The sequence below is a fragment of the Panthera uncia genome, chromosome C2 (genome assembly GCF_023721935.1).
Source record: "Panthera uncia isolate 11264 chromosome C2, Puncia_PCG_1.0, whole genome shotgun sequence".
Lineage (NCBI taxonomy): Eukaryota > Metazoa > Chordata > Mammalia > Carnivora > Felidae > Panthera > Panthera uncia.
The window spans coordinates 117,608,141-117,622,470 of NC_064810.1; the positions used below are offsets into that span (position 1 = coordinate 117,608,141).

At 35.9% G+C, this 14,330-nt stretch overlaps 1 protein-coding gene across 2 annotated transcripts in view; it reads left to right on the top strand.

Moving 5' to 3' along the window:
- The window catches only part of SLC9A9 (solute carrier family 9 member A9), a 573,025-nt gene that overhangs the window by 364,003 nt on the left and 194,692 nt on the right, over positions 1-14,330 (top strand). For both annotated transcript variants that reach the window (XM_049629746.1, XM_049629747.1), the window contains one exon: positions 2,893-3,046. In XM_049629746.1, coding sequence (XP_049485703.1) covers positions 2,893-3,046 — 154 coding nt within the window. The remainder of the gene's footprint in view (positions 1-2,892; positions 3,047-14,330) is intronic.

Below are 14,330 nucleotides of genomic sequence, written 5' to 3' on the forward strand. Positions count from 1 at the left end.
CCGGTTTCTTTTTCTTTTTTTTTAAGTTTATTTATTTATTTTGAGAGACACAGGGACAGCGTGAACAGAGGAGGAACATAGAGAAAGGGAAAGAGAATCTCAAGCAGACTCCATGCTGTCAGCACAGAGCCCGATGCAGGACTCAAACTCATGAACTGTTTGATCATGACCTAAGCCAAAACCTGAGTCAGGCACTTAACCGCCTGAGCCACCCAGGCACCCCCACTGCGTCTAACTTCTAAAATTCTCTTAATGTGTGAATAAAAATTTGGAAATTTAGATGCAGTAAATGTTATAATAAATAGACCATTGAAATCTTATGTATGTGATTCAAACCTTCGTATAAAAACAGCCAAATCCCTACCTGTTAGACTTATTCTTGTTGTCCTTATAAATGTTTATTTGACCTGTTACTTGATATAACAAGGCCCATAAATGTCTCACAAGTCTTGTGTTACCCAAGAGAGATCTTCCATTTTAACTTTTTTACTTTACTATGTGTGCTTTTACTTCTTTTTCAAAGCCTTCATCTCTGTTTTTACTTGTATCATCATACTCCGATTTGAAATTTTAACATACCTCTTGGAAATATGTTTAATGTGGATTCATAAAAATTCACTTAACTTACTATTATTAAAGAAGAAAAAAAACAAGAAAAAGCAGGTTTATTAGGTTGTTTAGATTATAGACAGTATAATAGTATGTACTCAGGCTAACGTAATTCTTAAACAGTTTTTAATTATTTATTAATTTCAGTGGTCCATAGGCTTGGTTTTTCTTATTATCTCACACATTTGATTTTTTGAAAGTAATTGTGCCCAGAAAGATTTTTTTGTAGATATAGGCAATATTATTCTAAAACTTTATGGAAAAGCAAAAAACTTAGAATAGTTAAAACAGTTGCAGAAACAAAATATAAGAATCATTATACCCAATATTAAGGCCTGCTATATATTTACAGTAATCAAGTTGGAGTGCTATTAGATAAGGGAAAGATACAGAGATAAATGGGACAGAATAGAGAATCCAGGAATTGATCCACACAAAATACCCAGCTGATTTTTAACAAAATTGCAAAAGCAATTCAATGAAAAAATTAAACATTCACAGGCAAAAAATAATAATAATAATAATAAAACCTCAACCTAAATTTCATACCTTATACAAAAATTGATTCAAATGATCATGGACTTAAGTGTAATATGTAAAGCTATACAACTTTTGCAAACAAATTTTAAAAACATAAGGAAAAATCTTTGGGACCTAGAGCTAAGCAAAGAAGTCTTAGACTTGACTCCAAACACATGATTCCTAAAAGGAAAATCTACAGATTAGACTTAATCAGTAAAAAGCTACAAAGTGGGAGGAAATATTTGCAAAATATACACCCAACAAAGGATAGTATCTAGAATATATAGGGGCACCTGAGTGGCTCATTGGGTTAAGTGGCCAACTTCAGCTCAGGTCACGATTTTGCAGTTCGTGGGTTCAAGCCCTGAGTCAGGCTCTGTGGGGATAGCTCAAAGCCTGGAACCTGCTTCAGATTCTGTGTCTCCCTCTCTCTCTGCCCCTCCCTCACTTGCATTCTGTCTCTCTCTCAAAAATAAACATTAAAAAGAAATTTTTTTAAAAAACTGGAATATATAAAGAACTCTCAAAACTCAACACTCAAAAATCCAACAACTCAATTAGAAAATGAGATAAAGACATGAAGAGCCATTTCATCTGAGAGGGTATAAAGATAACAACTAGGCACATTAAAAAATATTCAACACCATTAGTTATTAGCAAAATGCAAATTATTGGGGCACCTGGGTGGCTCAGTCGGTTGAGCATCCGACTTCAGCTCAGATCATGATCTCGCCGTTCGTGAGTTCAAGCCCCACATCAGCCTCACTGCTTCAAGCCCCACAGCAGTCTCACTGCTGTCAGCATGTCAGCACAGAGCTCACTTCAGATCCTCTGTCCCCCTCTTTGGAGGGTACAAGAATTTTGTACCCTCCAAAAAACTAAATAAATAATTTTTAAATAAGAAAACTGCAAATTATAAACTCAATAAAGCTACTACCACTCACCTATTAGAATGACTAAAGTTAAAAAATGGTGACAACATTAAATGCTGGTTAGGATGCAGAGAAACTGCATGACCTATACATTTCTGGTGGGAATATAAATGGTATGTAGCCATTCTGGCAAGCATTTTAGTAATTTCTTTTAAAACTATGCAGTCAGTGATTACACTCCTGGGCATTTACCTCAGAGCAATGAACACTTATGTTATATATACAGCAGCCTTTTTTGGAATAGCCATAAAACTGGAAACAGCCCAGATGTCCTTCCCCAGATAGATGACTAAACAAACTATGGCACATCCATACCATGGAATACTACTCAACAATAAAAAGGAACAAACTTCTGATATGTTCAGAAACCTGGAGGAATATCCAGAGAATTATTCTGAGTGAAAAAGGCCAATTCCAAAAAAACTACACGCTTCATGATTCCATTTGATTCTTGAAATGGCAAAGTTATAGAAATGGAGATTTGATTACTGGTTGCCAGAAGTTAAGGAGGGAGTGTGTGGGAGGGAAGTAGATGTGGTTATAAAAGGGCAACATGAGGGATGTCAGTGTGCTGGGAATGTGCCTTATCTTGACCCGAATCAACATCAAAATTCTGGTTGTGATATTGTACTTGTTTAGCAAGATGTTTTCATTGGGGAGAAAGTGGGAGAGAGCACACGATAAGTCTCTATTCTCAGGACAGCATGTGAATCTATAGTTATCTCAAAAAGTTTAATTTAAAAAAGTAATTGCGTTTGTTTAGTAAAATGAGAATGAGTTTCATGCAGATGTTCATTTTCTCTTATGCTTTCTTGGTTCCTCCCGTAAGGTTTGAGAGGAGCAATAGCATTTGCCTTAGCTATTCGGGACACAGAATCTCAGCCCAAACAAATGATGTTTACCACCACGCTGCTCCTCGTGTTCTTCACAGTCTGGGTCTTTGGAGGAGGAACAACCCCCATGCTGACTTGGCTTCAGATCAGGTGAGTGGCTCCATTCAGCAAAGGATGTCACTACGAGGCATGGCTTCACTGTCTCATTTGTGGTGTTGCTGATTTGGTCAGGAGTACAATGGCAGGTCTGTATGTTAACTTTCCCTAGGGTAAAGTTGACTTTCATTCACAAGGTGAAACAGTCTGTCCTCTCCTAGACCTATTACCAACTGAACTGACTTTTCTAAGAGTCCTAGAATTCTCAGGGTGATGTCTGCTTACAGTCTGTCTCTAGAAAGGAATTTATTTATCTATGAATTCTTCCATTCAGCAGTATTTATTGAAGACAATGTAGTATTCTCTGGAGTACAAAAATGAGAAATACACAGGTCTTGTTCTCAAGATATTCATAATTCAATAGGATTTATACAGAAAAACTGTAATACCAAGGAGAAAGTATATTTGTTTTGTTTTTAATTCTTCAAAGCACTTAGGATAGAATTGGGGACACAGGAAATACTTAAATATATTTGATTAGTGAACCATATGTTTAGTCAGAGGGATCCTATGTAGACACGAGTTAGATGGTTTCTCAAAGGAAAAGGCAATGAAGCTTCAGTCACAGAGCCTCCAATAAGTGCCTGGAAGAAGATCGCTATAAACCTAAAGTATATAGATAGTGGATGGGTAGTGGCATCCACTGATTTGTTGATAGTAGATAGTGGCATCCATTGATAGGTGAGGAGTCTGGAGGTCAGCTTAGGCCCAGCATCATTATGGCCTCCTGGGTGGCACAGCATGGGGTTGTCAGATCATGGAGATGACCCAGAGGGAATTAACTACAACTGATTCCAGGCCAGACTTGGCCACCATGAGGCGAGGGATGGTTAAAGGCAGGGCTGTGATGTATTTAGGGAGCTGACAGGGCTCTGGTATAGTAGACAAGGTTGAAATTTGATTAAAATGAATAGCTTGTGCCAATTGTAAAAATGATAAATCTATTTTAAAATGTTAGTGTCTTTATTTAAGTATATTTTTGACCTAGGTTCTGTTATATCCTGTCATATCCCAGGATGTAACAGTGCTTTAGGTAAATCACATTTTATTTCTCAATGCTGTATATCTTGATGATCATGCAACCCCTCCCTGGTCCTCACCCAATCTCTATAAGGCAATTCCATACAGTCACATCTAATAGGAAAAGATCCATCTGACTATCAAATGACTTCCAAGAGGATTCTTTCAAAGATTCTTATTCTAGCACCAATACAGTATTAAATAAATAATTGCTACATGAAACATTAAATGAATATAACCACAATGTAAATTACCTTTTGTTAAGCACTTACTGATAATTTTCTATCCATTTGACAAAGAGGAAGCAGAAACAGGACTCAGAGTTTTAGTACAAGAGGGCTTAGGCTTAAACTGGGCCAAGTGGCCATGCATTAAAACAAATTCAAGGAAATAAAGAACTCCTTGAAGTAAGTACTGTGACTATTGCTAAACACATAAAAGGGCTTTGACCAAAGGTGAATGGAGAGTGTTTTGAAATGCTTGTTGAATTATTTTCTAGGCATATAAATGTGACCTGCAATTTCCTTCACAGTAGTAGCTACCTGTAGGCTCCTGTGGATGAGCACACATATTGCATTAAACTCTACAGCACTGGGTCCCCTGTGAACTGTTATCAAGATAGTGGTGTGTTCAGGTTTCTAGAAAATAAATTTAAGTAGGTGGATCCAGGCCTGGAAATACTAGGGCTTGGAAAAGAAAAGTTAGAGGATACTAATCTCCACAAGATAAAAGTATTAACTACCCCATCAGGTAAATTAGAATAATTAGAACATGAAGTAGTGATATCAACATTTTCCTAAAGTAATTCAAATGTAACTTATTTTCTAATATTGTCTTTCTTTACCCTGAAGAAATCATCCCTAAATCAGGAGCATGTTTTATCCCTAAAGTGTTTACCTAACTCTCCTATAGTGTTTTCCAAAGGTATCCGTTGATTTTGAATAGATGTCATAGCTTATGCACTCTCTTGATATCCAGAACAGCAGGGAGAGGGGAGTTTAATAATGGGTCTTTAGGCAGGTTAGAATGGTTACCGAGGTTATATACAACAAAGCCTCATAAGGAAGGATCGTGATGTCAACCATAGCATCCACAGGTGAGGGGTCTGGAGGTCAGCTTAAGCCAGCATTATTATGGCCTGCTGAGGGGCACAGCATGCGGTCAGATCATGGAGAGGCCCCAGAGGGAATTAGCTCCAAATGGCCCAATTCAAGGCCAGATTTGGCCACCGGCCAGGTGGAGAGGGTTATAGGGAGGGCTGTGATGTATTTAGGGAAAGAAACTGGCAGGGCTTCAGTATAATAGGCAAGGTGGAAATCTCAGCTGGGAACTAGACTGTTAAATCTGGAATTGGCAGAAATCCAGCCAGAGAGATCAGAGATGCAGTCATGAGGAAATCAAAGAAGGAAAACTGAAATTCATACATATGTGAGTACCCAGGAAGTCAACCCAGGGACAGGATACAACAAGACCAAGATGAGACTCTCAAACTTGAGTGAGTATCAGAATCACCCAGAGGACTCATTAACCCCCAGATTTCTGACCTAATATGTCTGGACCAGGGCCTAAGAATTTGCATTTTACCATATTCTAGGCAGTGCTAATGCTGCTGGTTCCAAGGTCACATCTTGAGAACCACTGGTTTAGACTTCCTAACCCCAAGTGAAGATGAGGCTGATAATAAATATTGCCAGATTTGACTGGGGTTGCCCAGGGCCAGGCACACCTAAGCCTTCGGTTTAAACTCTTTACACCTGTACTGGAGGAAGGCCGGAGCTAACTTGAGAAGGAAGAGTCACAGTGCATTGATTAGTGGGAGGGAAATAGAATATAATAGAATAAACATTAAAGAATAGGAACATAAGTTAATGCGTGTACAAATGGACACACAAGTATAACATAGATTTGGTTCAGTCATGTGTTAGTGATACCATCATCATACGCTTCACTTCCCTGTCATGATTTACAATGTTATCAAAGAAATCTTCAGTTCCATCATAGCTTTTAAATGATAGTGGTCCATTATTTAGACTGTATTTTTCAAAGCTTTGCTTGTTTACAGAGCAACGTCTCATTAACCAACTTTCATGTCAGACTTTTTCCATAAAATACCAGAATGTAAGTAAATTGGAGCTTTAATAAAATGACAAGAATGGAAAGCCCAAGAAACAGGAATGCAAATGTGATATTGAATACACTCAGACATCCTCATTTGGTATATAATGTATTTATACACTTCACATTACCTTTCTCTCTTGATTTCCTTTAATTCTACATCTTTTCTTTTAAATTATTAGGTATGTACTTGAGTTAGTTTTTACCCCTATAAAATTTTCCATTTAGCCTCAAACTACCACAGTAGGGTGCAGATAAAATGTTTTATATCAGGTAACAATTGACAGTATTAATATGAATTGCACTTTGATGGAAATGACTTTAAAACAGCAAGGATCCTGTGCTTAGAGAAATTCAGAATGATCTTTATATATGAAACAAATTCTTCATAAAGTCTTGTCTTAAGCACATTCAAACTTCTTGTCCTAAAGCTATTTTATTTTCCGTTAAAAAACAATAAAATATTCTTAATGCAGTATTTGAAATAAATCACAGAACTTTGTTTCTCAAAATTCTAGAGAAAAAGAATAGACTCCTGCAGGATTATTTTGGAGGTTTCCATGTAAAAGAAAGAAGAATGGTTTCTTGACTAGAATCAAGATCTCCTCCTTTTTGCAGAATACATTAATATTGGTGGTGAGGAAAACCCAACCCTCAGACTCCAAGGATTAGCTTTGCTGTTAGCCAGGAAACAAAAGAGATCAAACGTATCAGGCTTTGCCCTACAGAAGCCAGTAAACAGGATTATCCACCAAATGACCACACATGTAGCTTACAAATAAAACCTCGGAGACCAACAGGGCAGAACTCTCTGGCAGTAGTAACAGTTTTGGATTGGTAGCCCCATCCTAGGTTTAGGGTATGGCACTAACAAAGCACATGATAATGGAACCTATACCCCAGTGCAAACCTTTCCTGGGCTCCCCCCATATAGGAATGCTTCAAAATATCTCAACCACAGTACAGAAAGCTTTACACACCAGAGCAATACAGAACTTGTATTCCAGACAGCATTAGAAAGTGCCCTCAGCAAGGTGATTTCTACAGCTTCCAGATTTTGGCTGCTAACATTCCAAACAATAATAGTCAGCTTTTATTGAGTACTTAATCTGTGCCAGATACTATTTAACAAAATGCAAGTCATATAACCTCCCTGTGGCTCAGTTTTTGATGTATAAAATGGGATAATAATAGTAGCTACCTCCGAGGGTGAGAAAGTCCTGGCAAACTGGCCTAGGGTTGGGCTGTTGGGTTGCAGAGCCAGACGCCAGGCCAGGCAGCCTAAGCCCAAGGCCTGTATGCTCAAGTAGCATATTCTTCTCTGGCCCTAAATAAATTAGCTTATTCCTGATGCCTGCAATCTGCCTTGATTAACAGGTCCTCTGGGGAAAAAGAGATGTGCTTTTATAACCAAGACAGGCCTGTTAAAAACAAACACAGGAAATCTTCATCCATCATGAGTGTGTTGACTTGCTTATGCAGCACAGAAACTTCTTGGTGCAGATTTTCTCTTTGACCTAGAACAGTTAAAGGTAAACAAGGTTAAACCCTGGTCCAAAGTAGCCAAGTGAGGAAGCTTGTCTTCCTCAACTATAGGAATTTGGAATTGTAGGAATTTGTCACCTATCTCCCAACCCCATTCGAGGATCCCAAGTCAGCCTTTTGTCAGCCTCTTCCACATATCACACAAAAAATTAACACACTAACCTGTGTCCCTTGCAGAGTAAATAACAGCACAATGTCTCCACTATTACTATTTTTGTTAAAATTTTAACTTATATTTTTGGTTTATGACCCATCCCATTTTATGCCATGCTAGAATGCTTTCTTTATCATTTATACCCACTGACTATAAAATTTTTAATAACAACTATCGTAGGAATACACACAGATATAATGAGAGAACTATCCTTAGGAGCATTTTTTAATTTTAAACAATAACAGAGTTAAATACACCTGCTCACAGACTTTCTTTATTACTGAGTTAAGAAAATGTCCATATAATATAATGGAGGAATTCAGATAATTAAGTCTCCTCAGTACCTAGTTGTGTTCTGGTGGGTTTCCTTTCTAGTATCCAAAGTCTCATGCATGTTTACCAATTTTCCTCACTGGTATACTAATGTAGTAAGTCAGTTCACATAAACTGGAGATAAGACAGTGTGGGTACCAACCTTGCCTCCTTCTCTTACTAGCTGTGGGATTCTGAGCAATAGAGTCAGCCTCTCTATGCCTCAATTTTATCTGTAAAAGTGGAATAAGAATACCTACCTCTGTGGATTGTTATAAGTATTAAATGATGCAGGTATAAAGAATTTAGGGCACACAGTAAGTGCTCAACAAATGTTCCTATAGCAATACCCACATGACCAACTATGAGCCTTTTACTATCCAAACATTCTTTTACTGCTTGTGGCATATGTATACACACACATACATACATATAAATATTATTAATTAATTGTATTTGTGAAAGCATAGTTTACATGGGAAACAAAAAAAAAATAGTCTCTGGAGAACTTAGTTCAGTTTTTTTAAAAAATTTTTAATGTTTACTTATTTTTGTGAGAGTGACAGAGTGCAACCAGGGGAGGGGCAGAGAGAGAGGGAGACACAGAATCCAAAGCAGACTCTAGTCTCCCAGCTGTCAGCACAGAGAACACGGGGCTCGAACTCACAAACTGTGAGATCATGACCTGGGCCGAAGATGGATGCTTAATTGACTGAGCCACCCAGGCGCCCCAGGACCTTAGTTCATTTTAAGTAGTAACTAGATTAATCAATTTTGTAGGCAGCTCCTATTTATGCATTCACAATGATAAACCTCTTAAAGAAAAATGCTCACAAAAATCATTACCATTATCCAACAGCTCAGAAAGTTTATTTCTAGAGCATGCATCTATTTTCTTCTTAACATAAGCTTTGCTTACAATCTTACCTGATACTTAATTTGTACTGTCTTATCAATTTGTATAAAATTTATTTTACATTGATTTTTTACTAATTTAAATATTTTATATTAATTTGTATCAATTGACAGACCTCAGAAATACCTTCCATCATGACAGACCTCAGAAATACCTTCCTTCATGAAACATGGAAAACCAATTTACTCATTTGAATGTAGACTTATACTTTGTATTTCTGACCCTTAACCCCCATTTAAAATTATGTTCTTTTTTCTGTAGTTTCTTCTAAAAACTGTTCCACAACTCCAGATATTTATTGCTCAAATCAATCTAGTTTGACATATTCTATTAAAGATATTGGATAATAGTCACAACCTATTGTTGTTGATCTAAAAATATCCTAGGTTTCTAACAAGTATATGAACTAGAAGCTCCTAAATTTGCTTTAAATGCTGTCAGGGTTCTTTATAATTTTTAAAATTTTTTTAATGTTCATTTATTTTTGAGAGAGAGAGACAGAGCATGAGTGGGGAGAGTCAGAGAGAGAGGGAGACACAGAATCCAAAGAAGGCTCCAGGCTCTGAGTTGTCAGCACAAAGCCTGAGGTGGGGCTCAAACCCATAAACCATGAGATCATGCCCTGAGCCGAAGTCAGATGCTTAACCAACTGAGCCACCCAGGCGCCCCATCATCTGGGTTAATATGCTTTCTTTCTGTGTATAGAATCTTCCTGGTTCCAGAGATAACAGTTTTATCGTCACACTGCCAGCTATCCTCCATTAGACATGTGCTTGTTTATCTTTTCCAAATGCTCTTGAGAACATCAGTATCAATAAACTTCACCTATTTATTAAGTTTACCAAACAATGAACATTCTGCTCTGTTGGAAAGAATTTATTAGCCTGTTATCATAAAGTATGATCCAATAAAGTTATCTTACTTTAAGTAAGTCTGAAAAAAGTGATTTTAAATTTAATAGATGAATCTTGCTATTCAAAAGTCTGTGGAGGGGGTCCCAGTTCTGGTCAAGATTGAGTAATAATATTTACTCTCTCATGTGTCTTTCACTAAATGTACTAAAAGCCCTGAACAGAATGCATGTAGCAGTTATCTAAGGGCTCTTAAAAGTAAATAGTAGCAGACAATTTGAGGAAGACAAACAGAATTCAGAGTATGTACTATCAAACCAGCAGTGAATTTCCTATTTTTTTTTTCTTCTCTGGAATATCTTGACCTAGACTCAAAAGCAGTACACAGATCAGAATTATGCAACAAGGAAGAAGAACTGCAAAAGAAATGCTCTTTTCTGGGCACAAGGAACAGAGAAGGAGACCCCTGTGGGTCAGAAGAATGGGGGAAATCCCATGGGTTTGTTTTTGTTGTTTATTTCATTCTGTCTCACCCCAATGCCAAGCAATTCTGAAGCAGCAGTGGTGGTGATGACAGTAGCAGTTGGACAGACCCCTAAAATTCCAAATAGAAAAACTGAGGTACTGAGACCTTGGGAAGAATTCCCATTGAATTTTTTTCTCTCTTAATCCTCTCACTGCTTGAGCTCTGATGTAGGCACAATATTATGGGGAAAATTATGGGAAACATGTAATATAGGGAAATTAAAGCCCTGTGGAAGAAATTGTAGAGTGGAGAGAGTACAAGAAAGTGATCCAATAAAATCATGTGTAAATTTTAGAGCTTATCTCCAAGTTGTGTATGCATATATCTGACCCTAAATAGCACACCAAAGGCTTTGAGAAATGAGCTACAACGTAGAGAATCACTCAGATTCCAGGCTGGACACTGGATGGCACAGATCCAGTGCCTAGCACATGCAGGACAGATCTGATTACACTGCAAAGACTTTGAAACAACTGACATTGAAAGCACCAGCAACAGAAGGCTGGTAAGGCTTGTGTCTCGGACCTAATGTGGTTCATTGACTGGTAAAACACAGTATCAACATTCTCCCTAGGAGAATCCTATGTCACGTAATGTATCTAGATCCAGGGTCACTTAACATAATATTCAAAACTTCCAGGATAAATCCAAAATTACTCAACATATGTAAAACAGAAAAATCATAATATCTCACAAGGGAAAAGACAATCAACAGATACTAATCCCAAGATCACACAGAATTTGGAATGAATGGATCAAGACTTTAAAGCAGCTACTCTACCAGGCTCCAGGAAGAGCAAACACAATGGAAACAAATGGAAAAATGGAGAAAAAAAAATCAGCAGAGAAATAGAAGGTACAGGAAAGAGAGAAATGTAAACTTTAGACCTGAAAACACAATAACAAAATGAAACATTCACTGGATTGGATTAACAGCAAAATAAAGGATGACAGATGAAAGAGTCTGTGAACTTGTAGATTATTAGAAATTATCCAATTTGTACAAAAATGAGAATAAAATTTTTCACCACCAGACTTGCTCTTACAAAAAAAGCCAAAGAGATTGCTTCAGATGGAAGGGAAATTATATTAGAGGGAAACTTCGAACAATAGAAATGAAGAAAGAGCAACAAAAATGGTAAATATCTCTTTCATATAATAGAAAATATTTTTCCTCTTAATATATTTCAAATATACATGACTGTTATAAGAAAAATTTTAACATTGTCTTACGGAGTTTTAAAAAAGGGGAGTGGGTACAGGGACCTGAAAGGTGGTAAGTTTTTTCTATTCCACCTCAAATAATAAAATATTAGTTCAAAGTAGACTGTGAAAGATTTTATATTATAATTTCTAGATCAACCACTAAAAAAATCTAAACAAAGAGATACAGTAAAAAATTAAATATATGATGTGGCGTACACAACAAATTCAAATTTGTTTGAGTTGCTCCAAAGAAAGCAGGAGAACAAAAAGGAAAAAAGGAACAAAAAGAAAACTAGTAATAAGATGGTAGATCTAAATCTTCACATATCAGTAATTATATTCAATTTAAATGGTATGAAGACATCAATTAAAAAAAAGAGATCATCAAAGTGGATAAAAATTAGGCTCAACTATATGCTGATATGCTGTCTATAGGAAACACACTTTAAGTATAAAAATATAAGTAGGTCAAATATTTAAAAAGTGGAAAATATGCTAAAAAATATGTACTAGGCAAACACCAAACTACAGCTGGAGTGGTCATATTAATCTCAGACAAAATTGTCTTCAGAACAAGAAAATTTCTCAAGGATAAAGAAGACATTACAAAATCGTAAAAGAGTCAACTTACCAAGAAGATGACTATATAAAATGTGTATGCACCTAATAACATAGCCTTAAAATACATGAAGCAAAAGCAAGTACCTCCAAAAGGAAAAATAGGCAAATCCACACTTAGCTGACAACTGCAATACTCCTCCCTAAGTAATTGGTATAACAAGTAGATAATCAACAATAAAATAGAAGAACTGAACAATACCATTAACCACTGAATTTAACTGACATTTATAGAACACTCCACCCAACAGCAGAACAATACATATTCTTTTCAAGTGCACAGCACTTGACACATGGTGCGGAGCCTGCTTGGGAATCTCTGTCTCCCTCTCTCTCTGCCCCTCTCCCTCTCGTTCTCTCTCTCTCTCTTTCTCAAAATAAAGAAATAAACATTAATTTAAAAAAAAATAACTGGAAGTTTTCAAACACTTAGAAATTAAACAACACAGTTCTAAACAATCTATGGTTCAAAGACAAAAACTCAAGGGAAATTAAAAAATATCTTGAAGTAAAGGAAAATAAAAATACAACATACCAAAACTTGTGGGATGCAGCTAAAATAGTGCTCAAAAATAAATTTGTTGCACTAAATGCTGATATTAGAAGACAAGGAAGTTCTCAAATCAACAATTTAATCTCTCATAATTAGAAGATTAAGAGAGCAAACTAAACCCAAAGCAAGGAAAAGGAAAGATAATAAAAGATTTGTGCAGAAATCAAAGAAATTGATAGTAGAAGAATAGAGAAAAATCAGTAACCAAAATCTGGTTCTTTGAAAAGATAAGTAACATTGATAAATTTTTAGCCAGTCTAACAAAAAGAAAGAGAAAAGATGCAAATCACCAATATCAAAAACGAAAGGAGAATATCATGACAGACCTTAAAGAATATTTAGAGAATACTATGAACAACTCTATGAACATAAATTCAACAAAATAGGTGAAATGTAACAATCATTGACAACCTTCCAAAAACTATTCTGGAAGAAATACACTGATCTATCCTATATCCATTAAAGAAATAGAATTCATAGTTTAAAACCTTCTAAAAAAGAAAACTACAGGCCCAGATGGTTTCACTGGCAAATTCTTCTTTGGAAGAGGATATAACAGTAATTCTAAATAATCTCTTCCAAGATAGAAGAGGAAGAAACTTTTTCCAATTTATTTTAAGAGGCCAGGATTACTCAAATATCAAAGCCAGGCAATAACATCACAAGAAAGTTAAATTATAGACCAAAATCTTACATGACCATAGATGCGAAAGTTTGCAACAAAATATTAGCAAATCAAATCCAGCAATATGTGAAAAAAAAAACTAAACATCTCAACTATATGAGATTGACCCTAGGAATGAAAAACAGGTCCAAAATTCTAATGTCAATCAATGAAACCTATCATATTAATAGGTTAAAGAAAAACATGATCATATCAATTGATGCAGGCAAAGCATTTGGCAGAAAACAATTTTCACTCATGTTAAAAAAAAAAAAACAATTCCTAGACAACTATGAATAGAAGGAAACATCCTTAAACTGATTAAGATTCATCTACCAAAACTCATAGCTAACATCATATTTAATAGTGAAAGACTGAATACTTTCTTCTGAATATCAGGAATGTGTCAAGAACATCCACTCACCACTTCTATTCAACATTATATTGGTAATCCTAGTTGATGAAATAAGGCAATAAAAATCAGCAAGATTCATAAAGATTGGAAAGGAAGAAATATAACCACCCAGTTGCAGACAGTATAATCATCTATGAAGAATGAAAGAATTTGCAAAAAAAAATCTTTTAGAAATAATAAACGAGTATGTAACAAGGTTCTAGGATACAAGATCAATACCCAAAAACTCTGTATCAATATATATATATATATATGCATATATATATGTATATATATATATGCACATATACATGTGTATGTGCATATATATATATACATATATATGTGTGTGTGTGTGTGTGTGAGCAATTGGAAACAAATTTTTTAAATACTAACAATAGCTC